At 38.9% G+C, this 20,142-nt stretch overlaps 1 protein-coding gene across 2 annotated transcripts in view; it reads right to left on the reverse strand.

Moving 5' to 3' along the window:
* Nucleotides 1–20,142, reverse strand: part of PPP1R1C (protein phosphatase 1 regulatory inhibitor subunit 1C) — a 96,225-nt gene that overhangs the window by 27,629 nt on the left and 48,454 nt on the right. Inside the window, exons 3-4 of one of the 2 annotated variants that reach the window (XM_036422110.2) lie at nt 18,078–18,115; nt 16,490–16,561 (exon numbers count right to left, since the gene is read on the reverse strand). In XM_036422110.2, coding sequence (XP_036278003.1) covers nt 16,490–16,561; nt 18,078–18,115 — 110 coding nt within the window. The remainder of the gene's footprint in view (nt 1–16,489; nt 16,562–18,077; nt 18,116–20,142) is intronic. The other variant, XM_036422109.2, reaches the window with a different exon arrangement.

Below are 20,142 nucleotides of genomic sequence, written 5' to 3' on the forward strand. Positions count from 1 at the left end.
TAAAATGATGTCATAAGCACTGAATGTGCAGCTCTTCTTTCTGGTTTCACTGCCAACGAAGAAAACACAATACCCTCACCTCCTCCTGCACACAGTGTTTGTTTAAGGATCAGAACACTCCTGAGGGGTCTGCTGGCCAATTCCCTGGGGGTAGAAAGGAACGTGTTTACACAGAGCACAGTGGAGTGGCTCCAGGGGATCTGCTCTGGTCTATTGACTAATTACATAATTCAGTGAAAAAATACATTTATCTCAGCGATTGGAGCAGATTAAAATGCCTGTCTGGAAAACAAGGGATGTTGATAAATGTAAAAAGTTAGGATGAATAAGATTGATACAAAGGAGTATGCACAGATCAACATTGTCCAATTGGCTAAGAATCTTTGACAAACAAATCTCTCTCCCATATTTCTTCATGTTAAGATTTACAGGTGTGTTATTTAAAATCCAATTGAATAACTTAATAGTAGGGGGGAAATGTACAATAGTATTGAAGAAAGTAGCCTAAGCAAGATATTATAAATATATAATTTTACATAATTGGAAAAGATCGATAGAAAAATATTTTGGAGAAAAATTATTATACAAGTACTAATTAATTTATTGTTTAGAGGAGAAATATTCTGTGAAGGAGGAATGGCAGGGTTAGGAGTTTTAGGAAAACTCTGATCAACTTTGTTAATTATCAGGGCTTAACTATATAAGGGGAACAGCATAGGTAATCTCAGATCCAATACTTCTTTCCTCCATTCCCCTGACCTAATTTTTACATATATTTTAAATTCTGTAATATCAAAGGTTGGCTCAGATCCTTTTTGCTTTTGATTTAAAGAAACACGAACGGATGGAGGGAGAGGACTCCTCCTCCTCTTGATCTGTTCTTCTAGATTCAAGTTCAAAATCCTTGAACTTTTCAAAGAACCAACTCAAAATATACAGAATAACACCTACAGTGATAGGATAAAGCTTTTGTGGCAAACACCAAAATAACAAATAGTGTCATTAAAACCTAAAAATGAAATAACACTCATTATATATAAAAATACATTTTTAAAAGTATTTTTATTGATTTCAGAGAGGAATGGAGAGGGAGAGAGAGATGGAAATGTCAATGATGAGAGAGAATCAACGATCGGCTGCCTCTTGCACACCCCACATTAGGGATTGAGCCCACAACCTGTGCATGAGCCCTGATTGGGAATTAGACCATAGCCGCCTAATTCATAGATTGATGATGCTCAACCACTGAGCCATATTAGCTGGGCATAAAATACATTTTTAATCAATTTTCAAAATTTTTTTTGCCATGCAAAAATCTATATTGAGACCTATTGTTAATACAACATAAGCATGCTTACCCAGTGGTAATTTTCAATACATGAAATATATTTACTTTTCACTGAAGAGGCAAAACTAATAATATAAAGATCATCAAATAAATCCATCAAATCTGAACTAGGATGCTTAGACTTCATAATTTCAAACAAATGGACATAGAATCTTACATGAGGTCAACAGTCAACAAGATTTTAAAATTAAGTGAAATATTTTTGTGAGTAACATAATATGAGGGAGTGATTTATTATTCTAATTATTCATTGATTCCAATGTAGTTATCTATGACAATGAATCACTGTCACACTGGCAATTTGGCTCAAGATTCACCACCGCAAAAGAAAAAGAAAAACAGCCTGTATTATTTCAAGGTGATCCTTTCAACTTTCCAGATGAAATGCTTTGGGAAGATTGGAATAAATCTTGGAAGTTAGCCTTTAACTTTTTGTTTCTGAGAAGTATTTTAACTAAAATGTATCTTGTATATAGGAAGTAACAAGTTGACCTAGGCAAAATTGCTAAATAGGTCAAGTTTGTTTGCATAGCCTTCCTAATGTCCTGGAAATGACTAGAACACCCGATTCTGAGTTACTGAGCTCAAGACCTCTGTTTATCTCCTGTCGTTTCTCACCCTCACCGAGTGGCCATTGTAGGTCATAAGAGCGTGCATCAAGGCTTCAAAAAAAGAATTAACTGGAGGCCATGAGCACTTGTCTTTTCATGTGATGTATAGTACATACCACATGAAGTAGAAACTCTAAAAAGAAAAGTAGGATTGTACATCTTTTATTCTATATTCTCATTTTCTTGCCTTTTAAAATACATATTATAATAAAAATAGTGCTGTACAACATTTTTTCTGCCTGAGTCGGGTCATTATTTTGATTATCTTTTGTGTAAACAGTGATGTAGTACAAATTCGTAGCGTTTCTGCTTCTTCCCCAGCCAGCTTTTACATCTCTTGCAGTCATTTTACTTTTTCACTTCCACTGCTTATTCCTTTTTGTCATTTGCCTCTGGACTGCCAGGGTCTAGGAGAACCAATAAGCTTTGAAGAATTAAATATTTATTAAGAGACTGAGCTATGGCCTCCGATTCAGAAGAGGCAAGATGACGCCATTGCCAGCTCTCTAACCCTTTACCCGCTTTGGTTCTGCTGTACGTAGAGCTCCGAGTGTCTTTTGGTTGTTACAGTGATGGGCACGAGAAAACCTTGTCCTAAGACAGCTTGTTGGAGGTCAATAAGTTGATTTTTGGTTTCATTTTGAGAATAATATTTTAGCAAGTTGTTCAAGTGTGAAGTGAATACAATTTATTTTATTTTCTTTATTTTTTTTAAGGTAGTTTCAGCATAGCTATGATGGATAAGAAAAGCATGGATGGCTCCCCTTGGTAATAATAGGGGAAAAAGGGGAGGGGGATATGTAGATTATAGATCATAAATGCAGTGCTTAGCATAGAATTTTTATCTTGGGGGCCCTAGTGATTTCTTGAAATGAACCTTTAAGCATTTCTTACTTTTTATGGAAAAAAATTGTAAACCTTCCTCAAATTTGACCTATGTGTTTTAGAACTTGATAGTTCATTGTGTAAAATAACAACAGCTCAGAGCTCTGCCCAGAGTTTGAGCTTAATAAATGTTTGTGTATCTATTGACAGGAGTGCTGACACCTTTATTATCCCATAATAAACACTCCACAGAGGGTGGGCAGCCTGTTCTGCAAACAGAAATGTGGGGTATTTTGTCATGAGGACCTACTGAGACAGTAATTAATGAAAATGTTCTTAAAATGTCCTGTAAATCAGACTTTATTTTGAGTTTCAGACAAGAAGATAAGGTTTTAAAAGGGAAAATACTTAGAAAAGTTTTACAGACCAACACAAGTTCGCAAAGAATGTAATCCTATCTTAAATTTGTCTCCTTGAGAAGCAATTTCTCAATTTATCTTGACATTTATATATTATAATGCATTTCTAATTGGATTTCCTTTCATTTATTTTGGAAGATAATACGATGAATATTTCAACTTCTCCTAAGTCATAAATATTACTTAGAAAGTCCAAATGCATTAAGGGGGGGGGGGGGGGGATAATGGGGTTGGCACTAGCAGTTACTCTTTTATAAATAAGAGCATTGGAAACAGGCAGATGAAATGAGGCAAATAAAAACCAAGGTAGAATTATCTTTAAAAACTAACTCTGTGAATCAACTTGTTTGTCCCTTTCTCCATATCCCATATTTATGAATCATTCACGAGAACACTGCAGCATATAAAGTCATCTTAAAGGTTGCCCAAAAGGGCTCTGGATAAAATCCCGAATACTCAGCACATGACACACAGGCCCGTGGACAAGTCCCCAGCATCTGTTCAGTGCTCTCTCTCTACACGCTACCCCCTCCCCCCCAGCCTCATCCTGTTCCGGACTCCCGTGCCCTTTCCCAGTCTGCCCCTCTGCATCTGCTCCACTCTCCCCTTGTAATTCACCCCACAGCCTTCTCTGAAAATCTTACTCACCCTTCACCTGACAGGTGCTTATGTCTTCTGTGATGTCTTCACTATCTGCGACAAGGAGAGCTAGCAATTTCCATCTCTGCATTCAAATATCCTTGTCCACGTTAATCGTACAGAAACTACTTTTCTTACACAACTTTCTTTTCCATCTGACTACAGTTTTCCTATGGACAAAGACTGCATTTTATCTCACCTTAAACTAAAAGAGCCTAACACATGACTTGGCAGATAGTAAGCATTTTACATATATTTGTAGACTGAGTGAGTGAGAAATTATATATATATTTTTTCAATGTGGCTAAAATTAAGCCATTAAATCTACATTTTTAAATCAGAAAGATTATTCACTCATTGATTCAGCATTTACTAAGAGATTTCTGCAACACAAATGGAAAACAAGAATACTCCTGGAAGACAAATAATAAGGCACTGGCCCTGTCTCCTGGGAGTTCAGTTTATCTAGAGCACATGTGTCAAACACAAGGCCCGCGGGCCTAATCCGTCCCGCCAGGCCTTGCAATGTGGCCCGCACCGCGCTGTCATCACTGCACTCCGCTGCGTTTCCATCACAATGACAGTTTATGACTGTTCAGTAAACCATTCGGCCCGCGATTTAGGCTGGATTTTAGATTTTGGCCCCTTCTCTGATTGAGTTCGACACCCCTAATCAAGAGGGGATTACAGATGCACACTCAGGGGTGGGGGAAGCCGAGTTTTCCACCCCAAAAGATGACTTTGGGAATATTGATTATTTTACACAAGTTATTTTCAAGACATGAAAGACTCAGGAAAGACCCTTGACCTTCTCCCTAACGGCCCAAGAGAAGTTAGCTAGAGGACCTGCCATTTGACCAAGGTCCTTTCTGTGTCCCGGTTAAGATGGCCCAGGAAACATCTGCGTGTTAATTGCCCTCCTGCTTTTTGAAGTTCCAAACCACAGCCCATCCGCCCACTTCTCCTTAGCTCACGGTGGTATATAAGCCCCACCTGCCAGAGTTCTAGGCTCCCATATTCTTAGGGAAGCACCAGGTGTACATACAGTTAGTTATTTTCTTCTGCCAATCTGTCTCCTGTGAACTTGATTAAGTTAGTCCAGCCAAGCGAATTTAGAAGGGTAGAAGGAAAATTACTTATCTCCCCCTTACAGCACAAATAGGAATGCATAATACATTCCGAGTCTCAAAGTAGCACAGCTCAAAGGATTTAGAATTAAGATGGACAAAGAAAGGACTTCTCTGTGAAAAAAAAAGGCTATAGGAGAAATGTGCAGGCTAGAAAACAGGTATTATTTTCAACCAAATACAGTTCAGCATTGCCACATCATGAGATAAAAAGAGGCTGTGGCCAGAGGTAAGGCTAGACAGAGTTGAGGGGGCTTGATTATAAACAGCCTTGCATGTGTTTCTGAAGGAATTGGGGCCTATCTGGAGTGCTGTGAAACAAGAGACACAGGTCCGATTTGTGTGCTCAGCTGTCAGGGTAGTGGGAAGGCTGATTAGAGAGAGAGAAGATAAAAGTCAAGCTTGGATTGAGTACAAAATTGTTATTGCATATGGATCTATAATGTCAGTTTAATATACAAAACTGATTAAAACAAAGGTGCTAAGCATTTTTAGGACCTTTGGTATAAAATACCTTGTAAAGCCTTTCATTAAGTTATAAGGATCTCTGGATTTTAAAGGGCAAACAACATAGAAGGGTAAATAGGAAAAAATGAGACCTATTGCTATTTCAATAGAAAAGCAAAGAAAGGCTCATGTGAAAATTTAGCCTTGTAAAGGACAGTGACTTTTCACATGGGAACTCTGCTTTTCTTTTTCTTTTTCTTTTTCTTTAATATATATTTTATTGATTTTTTTAGAGAGAGGAAAGGAAAGGGATAGAGAGTTGAAACATTGATGAGAGAGAAACATTGATCAGCTGCCTCCTGCATGCCCACCACTGGGGATGTGCCCATAACCAAGGTACATGCCCTTGACCAGAATCAAACCTGGGACACTTCAGTCTGCAGGCTGACGCTCTATCCACTGAGCCAAACCAGTTAGGGCAATCTGCTTTTCTTGAGCCTCAATGTCCTCTAAAAGAAAATATCCCATTTAACTTTAAATGGTTTTCTGAAAGAAAAGAAAAAAAACTTACACAAAACACACTGCATATGTTGAAGCACTACACAAATACAAGGTGTTATAAACATTACTTTTTCTAATCCCTGATTTAAGTAAAGCAAACAGCCAATCTCCAAGAAGGCTGCATACCTATCACTAATTCTCCACCTATAAAGGGGCAAAACAAATCTCATCCCAGAAATCATCAGGGAACATTGTATTAAAGATAGGAAGGCAAGCCCATAAAGACAGCATCTGCCTATTCTGCTATTTAGCCATTGTTTTTTCTTCCTGGAACTCCATTAGCATTGATAAGAGTGGAGTGTGTACATCTTAGCATGCTAATAGTGTAGCATTAACCTTCCTACGCACTAATGGATATGATGCACTTAGATTTCTGCAGAGGAAGAGATAGATTTTTCTATTTTAAGGAACTATAAACTGATGCAAACATATATTTCACAGTAAACTGACTCACGGAGAAGTTAAAATTGTAATTTGAAGGCCCCTTGAAGAAATGGCTGAGTCTAAGATTAGGACAGGAAATATGCAAATGAGCCTTAAGTATCCTTTAGTGCCATACAGGATATGCTAAAACAAACAAACAAAAACCTCACAATAATGGGCTTATCAAAGGGACATAGGAGTCAATAAAAAAAGCTCCCAATGGCCAAAGTTGGAACTATTGGAGCAACAAAATAAAGTAGCATTGAGTTAAAACCCAAAGTGTAAAATATATAGCCATGAGACTATACTAATAAAAGTAAATGATTGAATAAATCAATGTGCAGAGTTCCAAATAATTTTTGTAGATACATATCCTTCGAGGATGTGGAGCATAATCCCTCCCCCTTAAGTGAGAGCAACACTTGGTGACTTCCTTCCAAAGAGTACAGAATGGAAAGAGGCAGAAGGAGTAACTTGATCGCAGAGAAACTTGACAGAAACCACCTCAGCCAGGCGATCAACATCAATAGTAAGAAGTCACGTTGACAGTACATGCCCTTCATAGCATTCAATGGAAAGGTCACTTTATAGCTAGTCTTTCTCCCCAAAACCCATAACCTCAGTCTTACTATGAAAAAAAAAAAAAAAAATCGGACAAATCCCAATACAGGAAAATTCTAGAAAATACCTGCCCAGCACTACACAAAACTGTCAAGTTCATCAAAAACAAGAAAAGAGGAGAAACTGTCCCAGCCAAGAAAAGACACGATGCTAAATGTAACATGGTGTCCTGGAGGGGGTCCAAAACAGAGAAAGGCAAAAGCTAAACCAATGGGGCTAGGATATGGACTTCAGTGAATATTAAGGTGTCAATAGCAGTTTCTTATTTGTGGCAAATGCGCCATCCTCTGGAGACCCACAGGAGAGACTGCGGCAGGGTGTGTGGGAACTCTCTGTACGATCATCGTTATTTTTCTGTAAATCTAAAACTGTTCTAGAATATAATGTTTTTTTTAAAGTATAGTTTGAGCTGTTTTAAAAGTAATATCATTCGCAGCAAAGACAAAGCTGTGAACCAGAACTTTAAAAATGTAATCAAATGCACAAGGACTTCCAAATGCTTCGGAAAGCGGTGTCTGCGTGGTCCATTAGCGGGGCCTGTTTAGACTTTGCATGGCAGCAGAGGTCTTTGTGATGGATGACTGGCGCAGGCCTTGACTTTCTACATGACGGTGTCATCTTAAGTGCTTTGCTCGTTATAGTGAGCTGGAGGCTGGAAGATGGCGAGCCGTGTGCCCCCCTTTTCCACGATTCGGTTTATTGTACTCTGCGGACACATGTGTAAACGTGACTGCCCCCTCTGTGATCCGAGAGTGGCCTCACCCTCCTGTCCCCCAGGGCTAGTGTGTCTCCTCACATCCCTGATAACGCTGTCAAGTCCTTATTCCAGGGTTCATGGTGAGTCCTCCCTGTCCGTCTGAGTGTTGCATCTCCTAGGCGGGTCTCCCAGAGGGCAGGGACTCCCCTCTTCGTCTCTGCGGCAACAACACTTCAATGCAACACTTGACACACCATGGAGACTCACATGTGATTTGTGGCAGATTATTGTGGCAGATTCGTGCTTACACACCTGGATTTTGCCATTTGCATATCTGGGAAAGACCTAAAAATGCTGTTTAAACCAAATGCAGACATTCACCTCTTTCCCAGCTTCTAAAGTAGGAAGCAATTTTCAAAGGTGTGTACTATTTATGCCGAGGGCTGAAAATTTAAAGGGTTAATTTTGAAATAAGTAAATACAGAACAACACAGGAATGGAACTATATTAACAAATAGTGGTGTCCTTGTCAAAATGTAAATGGCACTAAAGGAAATTAAGTTTCTTGTCCCAAATTTGCAATTGGCAATTTAATGCATCTTCAGATTCTTTAGTCCTTTCAGCCTAAGAACCTATGAAAACTATACTATTAATAAAATATAGTGTCCATTCAGTCTTGGCCTTTTCCTCTTGCTTCACTCTCAGTGTGGATCTCCCAATGAAAGCACATCTTAGTGATTTTCAAGAAGGTACATTCTCAGATCAGGTCTCTAGACGGACCCTGCCCTCTTCATTCAAAGATAGGAGGAACATCCAACTTAGTGGAAGAAAGTAGACAGGAGTGAGAGAAGTAGATCTGGAAATAGAAGCATATTTGGTTTAAAAAAATAAACAAGGCTTGTATATATTTAGAATGTTCCTTGTTATCTAGCAATCTGTTAAAACGTGTCTCCAGTTGCACAAATAAGCCCCACCCTGCATGGTAAATAAATAAACGAAGCCAGCACAAACACAACAGCCATGATTCAGAAAGGCAGATGTGATGACTACCTGGAGAACACCCACGGGGGACAGAGGCGTTTAAAAAAGAAGGGCATGCGGACAAGCTCAAAGACCTAGCCGCCTTCTCGCCCTGCCTTCCATGTTCAATGTGCAGGGAGGGATGAGAGTGGGGTGGTCTATTCCTTTTGAACACCTTTCTAGTCGCAATTATAAGAGACTTGAAATTGGAAAGTGAAATGGTCACAACTCGATATCATTATCATTAAGCTGCTTACCTTGTTTCATTACAGGCTGAATTTATCTGATGTGATTTTCTGCTCATCCCTCTGGCTAGAAATATTTGTTGTATCATCATCTTTAGCTCCCCCAGATTCATCATAACCATCAGTTTGTTCTTAAGCTTTTTTTTGAAATACAAGATTTATTTATTTAACTGTCAACAAGGGACACTGAGTGGAAGTGAAAGGGAAGATGAAATCCACAAGACCCCTGGAGACTGGTGCAAATAAAAGCGGAGCGAATGTGGCCAGGCGTGGTAATCCACGTGCTTCTTAGGACCAGGCCCTCTAACCCCAACTTTGCAATTCCCACAAGGATGAGAGCAAAGCTCCACCAGGTATTTCATTCTCCTCCAAGTCCTTCCATCCCTCCTTCACGGCTTCCCCGGGCTCCTTCCTCCATTCTGCCTGGCTCAGTGGAAATGGAGGAGGGGGTGTGCCTGACCCAATCATTCCAAAATTATATCCCTCATAGTGCATGCCTGTTCTAAGCATCTCTTCACACATGTTGTTTTATTTTGCCCCAAGATAGTGGAAGGCATCATCTCCTTTTTACTGATGGGAGAAGAGAGGCATGTTCAACTCATTGACTTGCTGAAGCAGAAAAATTAATAAGTTGGTGGTGTGAGGTTCAAACCCTGATCACTTGCCTCCTAAAGTCCATGTCCTTTTATGTTGGGTCCCATGAAATTATTATGATCAGCAGCCTTCCTGATTTGGAGACTATCCTTCAGTTAACATTACAGCTCACATCCTTGCCCCAGTCAACTTCTTATTGGACCAGTTTGATTTCTTTTCTCTGCCTGGGCTATTATTTCTTCTTCGCATTTATTGCTTTATTATGAAAAGATGCTAAATGGAGATTAAAAATATTAAGATCACAACCATCCTTGAAGAAAAAGAAATGTAGAAATTGCAATGCCACCTGCATTCTAAGAACAACATCTGGACATTGAAGTAGCAGACGTATTTATTCTGTTAGAGAAATTATGAAGAATGAGAGAAGGAAAATATTTTCCCGAAATGCAAGAAAAAAAAATCTGACTTGCTAGGCATTAGCATTGGTAATGTAATATGAAGAGGCCCTCTTATGCAGAGCCATTTTTAGTCAGCTGCTTTGGTTTATGTTCAGATTTTCTTTTAAATCAATAGCACTTTCTCTGCTTGCCTCAATTTGAAGGCAATTGCATTCCAGTAAGACACACATAAACACAGAATGGTGGTGGAAACGAGTCGGTCTTTTCCTGTCCCAAGATTAAAACTTACTTTGCTTTTCTGAAAACATGGCTCAAGCAATCCAACAATAATTGTATTGATTCTGTAAAGTACAGGGCTGACCACCACATAAACAGCAGAGAAGTGCACATGGGTAGTCAGCTATCATTTTTGTGATAATCTTCCAGAACTTCCTACTTACATAATTATAAAGCACGCTAATGGAAAAGTGAATGATGGAGAAGTGAGTCATTTTCTATGCAAACTTCAGCTTCTGTCATTGTATATGCAACATGGATGACTCATCCCTATAGATGGAAAATGTGGTCAGCGCAAGATATCTGAAATACGGCAATGTATCTACTAGGAGTGTCACAATATCCTCTGGCCTTAAGGGATGGGATTTCTAGGTGACTTAATAGAGAAAAGATCTTCCTGGCAGATTAGAGACAAGGTGCTTTTCCTAAGGAAATGATTCATTTGCCAACACTAATGTTGAGTATATTTTTAAAAACTCATCTAAAAGTATATTTGTAAACATGGCTATGTTTCAAGCATATGTAATCTCTGCAGATATGATAGAGGACAAAATAGACACTGCCACTGTTGCCACATAAATCACTCACATAGGTCACTTCTGGTCTAGCTGGGGAGACAGACACTAAAAAAAAAATTGCACTGTGATTACTTGCAATAAAAGAACTCAAGAGAATTGTCTACTGATAGAGAGGCATAGTTACAGAGACTTCAGAATGAAGGTTTAAGGAAAGCTCCTTTTGGGAACAGACCTTTAAGGACAGGGCTTGAATAATGAGTAAAAGTTAGCCAACTGAGGAATGATGACAAGGAGTAGACGAGGGTGAATATTCAGTGTTTTCCAAACTTTTGACATATGTGTACCCTTCTATAATTTTCATAATGCTGAGTACCCCTCATACTCATGAGAATGTAGAATTAGGTGCAGCTAAGCACGGTGCAGTGCATATCCCCACCAAACTCCAGTGCAACGCGTACCCCCCACCAAACTCTTCCCGTACCCCTGGGGGTACCCATACCACACTTTGGGAAACACTGTTAAGAAGGGAGAATGTGCCGACACCGGTTTGGCTCAGTGGATAGAGCGTCGGCCTGCGGACTGAAGGGTCCCAGGTTTGATTCCGGTCAAGGGCATGTACCTTGGTTGCAGGCACATCCCTGGTGGGGGATGTGCAGGAGGCAGCTGGTCGATGTCTCTCTCTCATCAATATTTCTAGCTCTCTATCTCTCTCCCTTCCTCTCTGTAAAATAATCAATAAAATATATTTTTTTTAAAAAAGAAAAAAAAAAGAAGGGAGAATTTGCAAGTCTTTCCTGAATCAGCAAAGAGCTTGGTGCATTCAGCAGCAGCTTGCAAAATGCCCATATACTATGGTAGTAACTGTGATCTAGTGTGTGTGTGTGTGTGTGGGGGGGGGCATTAACCTTTGAAAACTTTGCTCTGGAACAGGGATTTTATCTAATGACAATGGGGAGCTATTGAAGAGTTTTAACTGGAAAGTAGCATAAGCACTTTTGTGTGTTAAAAGCTTATTTTGGCCCTGGCCTGGTGGTTCAGTGGGTTGGAGCATCATCCCATGAACCAAAACGTTATGTGTTTGATTCTGATCAGGGTACATACCTAGTTTGGGGATTTGATCACTAGTCTGGGCATGTCTAGGCGGTAACCAATTGATATTTCTCTCCCATATTGATATTGATGTCTCTCTCTCTCTCTCCCTCTCTCTCTCTCTCTCTCTCTCTCTCTCTCTCTCTCTCTCTCTCACACACACACACACACACACACACACACACATACACAAGTGAAACGTTGTTTGATGAGGATTTTTTTTAAAGTTCACGTTGACTACAGTATAGATAATGAATGAGAGGCAAAAAGAGAAAGACAAATGGAGAGTAACCAATTACATCCTGTCAAAGAGATGATTGTGACTTGAAATACATTGGTTGCCCTGAGGATAAAAAAAGAGGAAAGATGAAGAGATACTAATGGAGTGCAATCCACAAGACCTTAGATATAGTCTTTGGAAACTTCCTGAACCCAGGAATATACCTAGGAAGATGAAAATTCCACTTCCTGAGAAGGCCAACAGTGGAAGACAAAACAATTTGCCTTGGAGAAGATCAAAAGGTCAGTTTTGAACATGTTAATTTTGATCTTATGATCTCTTTGATCTCTAAGAAAGACACGTTAAGTAGGTGATTGGATATATGAGTTCCATAGATCTTTAGATTTGTTACTGCAGAATCACTTTAAACATTTGATGATCTGACTCCACCCCAGGACTAATATATTAGAATCTTCAAGAGAAATAGCCAATATAATACCCCAAGGTTAAAAGCGGTGAAAATATTCAGTTATCACTAAATAGTTGCACTAGTTAAACCTTAAGCTTTCTGACAACTTTGAGTGCCAACAAATGTATAACTGGAAAGATGGCCAGACTGAATATTAAATCTGTTATTACTTTCTAGGAGTGAATGTGCTACACACACCATGAAGCACCCTGGAAAAGGAAAGCTGTATCTCTATCCTTCTATTTACGTTTCCATGTTTGTATCATATGATGCTGCCCCCGGGTCATTAACTAATTGATGATGGTCATTAACCAGGTCCTAGCCAAAGGCAACCATGTGATTGTTCCAGTGGTCTGTAATATGATCTTTCTTAAGAATCCAGCCCAATGTTGCATCATTTTGGATGTGGATGGTAACTAATTTACCAAATCTGATTTTATCCTGACCAGAGGAAAGGGGAGTGGGAAAACGTATACCAGAAAAAAACAAAAGAATATGGATAAGTAGAAATACAAAAGTTAAGGGAGAATCAGGCATAGAGAGAAGCAAGGAGAAACAGAAGCAGAGCCACAGGTGTGACAGTTAGTAGGGCAAAGCTCAAGAATTACCTGCTTCTGATCAGATGACAATGTGGCTAGATTCCCCAGTTCATTACAGTTTATTTACTCAACAAGTATTTATCGAGTACCTACTATGTGCCTGGCACTGTTCTAGGTACTAGGCATATTCAAATGAACAAAACTGTTGTCGTTGACATCTCGTTCTAAGTACATCAAATTGGGTGCTAGGGGGGAAAATTAGGCAGTATGTAAGGACATGGATAGGGGATGGTAGAAGGGGCAATTTCCAGGAAAGGAAGGCCTCTCCGAGAAGGTAACATCAGCTGAGCCACAATAGATAAAGAGCATTCCAGGAAGAAAACATGAGAAGTACAAATGCTTTTAAATACAAGTCTGTTGAAATGTTTAACAGCAAAATAGTTCATAATGTTGGACACTGACAAAGGATAGTGGGAAAGAAGATGAGGTCAAAGAGGGAGGCTAATGCAACTCATTCAGGGACTTATAAGCCATGGTTGAAGCCTTAACTTTATTCTGAATGTTGTCAAGGAAGCCATTGAGGATTTTGATCAAGGGGATGGCATGATCACATTTGTGAGTTAGAGGAATTACTCACGCTTCTGTTTGGAGACTGCAGAGGAACAAGACAGAAATCAGGAGACCAGTAAGAAGGCTACTCCAGAAGCCCAGGAAATGGTGCCTTGTACAAAGTAGAAACAGTAGAAAATATGGAAAGCAATCAGGTAAGGCATGCATTCTGAAATTAGAGCTAACAAGTGAGGACAACGGGTTGGCTAAGGGAATGGAGTTAAGGATTACACAAAGGTTTGGATTCTCAACAGCTGAATACAATTTATTGAGAAGAGGAAAAACAAACAAAAAGAGCCAATGACTTTGGTTTTGGACATATTAAATTTGAGAAACTTAATAACATTCAAATTTGGTAGCTAGTTGGAAATGGGGGTCTGAAGTTCAGGAAATATGTCAAGTTTCATCAGCATATCAGTCCTGAGAGTGTGCCTGTTAAAATGGTTTCCTCTGCTCTATTTCCCTCCTCCCCGCTGCTGTACCTTCATATAAAACTCTAATTATAGGAGGTGGCCTTGCCATATCTGTTTCCTGACACCTGGTGGAACTATAAGTAATATAGCAACTAAAGATAAGTGAATGCAAGAGCTAAAGACTAGCTTGTGAATGCATTACTTGAAATTGTGCATAGGTGAGATGCCTCTTGTCACTTTGGCATCTGTATCTAGTAACTTTTTATTATTATTATTGATTTCAGAGAAGAAGGAAGAGGGAGAGAGATGTAGGAATATTAATGATGAGAGAGAATGGTTGATCGGCTGCCTCTGGCACACACCCCACTGGGGAGTGAGCCTGCAACCCGATCATGTACCCTTGACTGGTGGAATCAAACCTGGGACCCCTCAGTCCACAGGTCGATGCTCTATCCACTGAGCCAAAGCAGTCAGGGCCCCAGTAACTCTTCATAACCTAATAAGAGAGGAGAATAAAGGAGTCTTGCCATTTGTTTTTGTTTTGTTTTACTAAGCAGCTTATTCACTGAGTCCTTCATGAAGCCCTAATTGTCCTTTTTGTCAGAGTGATTCTTTTTCAGAACTCTTAATCATATCTGTTGCTGCTCTGCTCTCCCAGAAAATGCTTTTACCCTCAATAATTGCATGTTCCAATGCACTTTGAAGAATTATACACTTCAGAGCAATTGTACTATTGTATTTAGCATCTCAATAGCATTTCCTTTGCTAATTCGTCTTTCTTACTATAAAAGCTTCTTATTGTTAAGTTTCATCTTGGAATATTTACTTCTAGTTCTTAGGGAAAGGTAGACTAAACAAAACATGGGGATTTAGCTTTCTCTTTTATCAGGAGCAGAAGACTTAGGCATGTACTGGTTATAAGTGAGGATCTATCCAATTGGCTTGTAATAACACCTTCATAGTCTCTTAAAAGAATTACTTTGCTTTCTCAAGCCTTTAACTAGTGAGCAAAAATGACTAATATTGAATGACCATCCTGGAGTACTTGATAGTAGTAAAATTATATGTAAAAATGTGCAATATAACTATATTCCCTAAATGTTTGGATCCCACATTCTTACGATATTTGAGAACTAAATATAGTGCAAACCACAAGCCCTTGGGGCCTTGGTTTTAAGATTTCTCTTTAAAAATAATGCTATTATTCTCTGAGGACTTGAGAACAGTATTACTTTATTTAGTTAAGGTAACCAAAAATAGAATAGAGGAAATCATTAAATGGGTAAACATATATCTTTCAGTGTGGCCCATTCATGCCAAAACTGATAGGTCTTAAAAATACAAGATGACTTACATTGGAGAAAATATCTCAAAAATGATACATTTATCATCAGAGAGGAATGCCTGATAGTCTCAATAATTACTCTGGCATACATTACAATGCTGATGGTTGTGTTATGTACAGCAGTCTCGCGAACAAGCAAACCCAGTGTTTTATAGCAGCACAGGAAAGAAGTTTACTGAAAAGTAGCTCTTAATGTGTCCATTTATATCCCACCTCCCTGAAAAGGCCTCAAATCTACAGAGAATGCGGAGTGGAAAATTTCACCCTCAATTTAGACATCTCTCCAGGCTCCTGGGGAAGATGCTCGTTGGCTTCTGCTGCGGCTGACACCGAGCTGGGGATGACATGACGACCCCCTGGGCCAGACTGGAACATGAGCTACTGGACTGGACGCAGTCTGCCTGATGTCAGGAACATTTTGGTGTGAGAAATAAAAGAAGCCTTTCCTGGAACTGATGTTGGTCAACATTCTGATACACTTAGATGTTCTTCTAGCAGTTCCAATTTTAGGGAGAAGTTCTGGGGAAATGCCAGAATCTGAGTTAGCATTCTTAGTTGTCATTCCAACAGCTGTTATATGTTCAGCGGATAGCTGTCTGATTGGGTTTGTTAGCGCCGCTCCCGACACAAGGCAATGAGGCAGCACTCTATATTAAATCTTACCAAAATTCTTCTTTGTTTAAGCCAAGAAAAAAGAAAATGACACTCATCTGCCAATACTGGCAAGAGTAATTAGGGATTCTGGGAAAATACCTTCAAGAAAAATAGGAGAGGAAGGGTTAAAGAAAGACCTTTGTCATTATTTTGGAAACTCTGAATTTCCAAGCAGATTCTAAGACATCTCCAGTTATCCCTTCTTTAACCTCCTATTTATTTTGATGAAACCAAGTTTTAAGTAGATAAAGTATCTTGCTAAAATTCACATTACTGAGTTGTGGAGCTGAGATGAGATCTAGGTTATTATCAAGTATATGGTCCTTGAAAGCATACAGCCTGCAAGCTAGGAACTCAACACTCGCACAACCCGAAACAGTACCTGCACAGTACCTTTCATGGTGGGTGCTGTGTACACGCTCTGCTTCCTCTGCTTCGGAGATGCATTCTGTGACTGTGTACAAAAAGAAAATGTAAAAGTGTTATATTTAGATAATAAGATAATGCCATCAGCCCTGTGAGGGAAGTAAACGCTGGGCTGCATTTCAAAGAGCTTTCTGATTCCCCCCCTTGGGAAAGAGAACTCTAATCAATGAGAAATTATAGACATGATCAATGATATTACAATCTTAAAAAACAACACGCTATAGGGTATATTTTAACATGAAACTTAAAATCCATTGCAGTCTTAAAATTGTTTTTTATTTTTTCATCTAATAACATTATTTTATTTCTAAATGGAAGGGAAAAATTATTGGTTAACAAAATTATATAGCTATCAAAATGTAATTTAATGAATTAATTTAATTTATTGAATTAATTACATTTAAAATTTTAATTTTAAAATTATATGTTGCCACTGTAAGATATATTTGTGTAGAAATATAGAACACAGAAATATATTGACAAGTAAAATTTATTGAAAATAAAAAAAGATTGAAAAATGTTTTAACATAATAGCTCATTTAGCAAATTAAGTAGATCTTAAATAAACGCTAGTATTATTTTTTAAAAGTAAAAGATAAAAATAAAACAAATAATTGCCAAATCCATATCAACCAAACAAATGGTATAAGCAAATTTATCCAGAATGGAATGTTTAGTAACATTCCAGTACACAAAGGTGCAGGCAGGGGAACTCTGCAAAACGGACTGTAAACATGTGGATGACTGACATGAGTGTAAACATGTGAATGATTGGCATTTCTGGTATACCTCTACTGTATTCAGTTCCATCCTATTCCAGGATTTCTTATATGTTTATTTTTCACACACGTATTCAAAGATCAAGTAGAAAATTAACTCTTTAGAAAAGTGTATTTTGTAACAGTAGTAAAACTTAAGCAATAAAAACTATATTTATGTGAGAGTTCAGTCTCCAAAACATTTTCACATATATAATTTCATTACATTTTAGTATTTTGATATTTTGTTCTTTCTACATTTTTCTGATTATGTACTATATGCCTACTTATGCAGCCTTCAGGGAATTGGCTTCTAAATCTGCATACAATTTATTAAACATTTGGTTCATTTCTGGGTGCAAGTTTACTCACTTCCTTGAATTCTTTATATTCTACATCACCAGCCTCCCTGGCCTCTCTTGGCTCCTATTCTCTATTTGAACTCCTAGGTGTGTCCTGGAGACTTTGGCCTGTGAGCTGCTCTTGCCTGCACACACCAGATGCTTTAAGAGATGCCTGTCCCCCTTCTCTCTGCTCCAGAATTCTAACATTGACTGTTCTCAGCCTGTGATGGTCCTATGGCTATGCCATCAGTCACTAAATTGAAATTATCTATACCATATCTTACCACTAAAAGCAGTAGTTTATTTGAGAACTTTTTTCAATGTATTTCATAGATATAGAATTAAAGTAATCTACAGGCAGAGACTTAATGGCACATTTTACTATATGTTCATCACTTATATTGATACCATATTTTATATCACAAATTATAAGAAAACTTACTTCTGCTTGCGTGTTGGTCACCCTCTTGTCATCTATTTCTGCAAGAGAAGTAGGTGTAATTTATTAGAAAGATAATATTCTTTCTTATAATATCATTAATATTTTCAGTAACTCAGATCAAAATGATTTCATAATTGTATATATATATATATATATATATATATATATATATATACTCTAATATGCAAATAGACTGATGGCAGAAAAACTGAACAACTAAACAACTGAACAACTGGTTGTTATGATATGCGCTGATCACCAGGGCATGTGCGTGGAACATGGTGGGCATCGGCCATGGTGGGATGGTGGAGCTGGTGAGTGGGGGTGCCAGACCAAGGTGGGGTGCCAGTTGCTGTCATCAGGGTGAGCCTCTGATGGTTACTGAAAATTCTTTGCTCCCGCACACTGAGGTCCCGCCTGGCACTTGCACCTGCTGCTGGTGCCAGAGATGCTGCTCGCACCTGCCAGTACCATCAGCAGGTGCAAGCAGCGGCTGCCAGCCCTCACTGCTCCTGAGGGCTTCTCCACCTCCTGCTGCTCCTGATGGCACTGGCCCTGCTTGCACCACTGCTGGTGCCAGCCCAAATCGCTCTGTTCCATCAGCAGGTACAAGCAGGGCCAGCACCATCAGTGCATGGGAGCAGTGGTGATAGGAGCGGGGCAGGCAGGGGACAGGCGTTTGTGTTGGGAGGGGCCGAGACCTGCCCCTGTGCCCACCACAACCTCGTGACCCACAGTTCCTTTCAAGGTGCATGAATTCGTGCACTGAGCCCCTCGTGCTTATATAACATCTGTGGCTTAGTCTACAGGAAAGGGAAACAGAAAATAGTTGTTTCCTTCTAAGATAACTTTTTCCCAACGTTTTTTTTAAATGCAATTAAAAAAATCCCTCCTGAAATTCCAAATTTCCACCTACCAGCAGTCCAGAAAGGGTCCAAGGAAATGACTCTTAGACAACTATTGGTGTCATCAGCTTCAGAGTGCTAAAGCATAAACGACCTCCTCTTCTCATGGGTTTTGTTGCTGCTGTCTATGGACTGGCGCCTCTGTCAAATTTCCTCAAGTCTGCCATGAAGCAGAACAAACCTCCCTTTCCATTCGCCCAATTACTCTGGCTCTAAGAGAGTCAGCACCCTCTTTTCTATATGCCACTGGAAAGAATCAGTTCCTTTCTCAGAAATATTTCTTATGACAGTGCTCAGGCAGCTTCAACACAGTCTGTGTAAGCAAGTGGTGAGGAGGGAGGAGAGGAGAAAGAGGTCCTCACTACTCCTTTCACAAAGGGAAGACATTCCAGGCTGAGCCTCTTTCCTGTCTCCTCACCTACTTTGTGTGGATTCTGCCTCTAGGCTTCTTGATGGGGTTACCCTTTCCTGACTCTGAGGTTAGTCCTGAAGCTGAGAGACTATCCAAAACTGAATAAGGAGTTCATCAAAGAATGCCTGCTTCATGATATAAATCTGTGTTTATGGACATAAAAACATGTGCTATATAAATAAAAAAGACTTGGAAACTATATTGTGGCATTTAAATTTATGAATGATAGGTAAAATATCAATATAGAGATGATAGAGAAATGCATATATATGGAAAGGATACATACCAATATGTTAAATGTAGTTATCTTTGGGTATTTGAATAACACATTTTGTCTTATTTTATCTGTATTGTTTGCTTTTCTTTTTATAGTAAATATGTATCTGAATGTATATGGATATATATAGTTGTTGTGTGCCTTAAACATAGACACAACATACAGACACAAACATACTGTTCTTTCCAATTTGTACCAAAGAGGTTGTAACTGAAGGGGGAGATCCAAAGAATATATATATACACACTTCTCCAGCTCTTTATTCTGTACAAAAACATTAAATAGAGTTTATAATATCTCCATGTTCTCTTCAGGGTCTCAACTTGTGATTCCCTAGCCAATACCAGAAATGTTTAGAAAGTCAAGTCATTAATAAAATATAAAGATAAATTTCTGTCTTTAAATACTGTTTAGCTTTCTCATTAAATAAAAATAAATACTATATTGAGTAGGGTGGAACACAATCAATAA

The sequence above is a fragment of the Pipistrellus kuhlii genome, unplaced genomic scaffold (genome assembly GCF_014108245.1).
Source record: "Pipistrellus kuhlii isolate mPipKuh1 unplaced genomic scaffold, mPipKuh1.p scaffold_m20_p_7, whole genome shotgun sequence".
NCBI lineage: Eukaryota > Metazoa > Chordata > Mammalia > Chiroptera > Vespertilionidae > Pipistrellus > Pipistrellus kuhlii.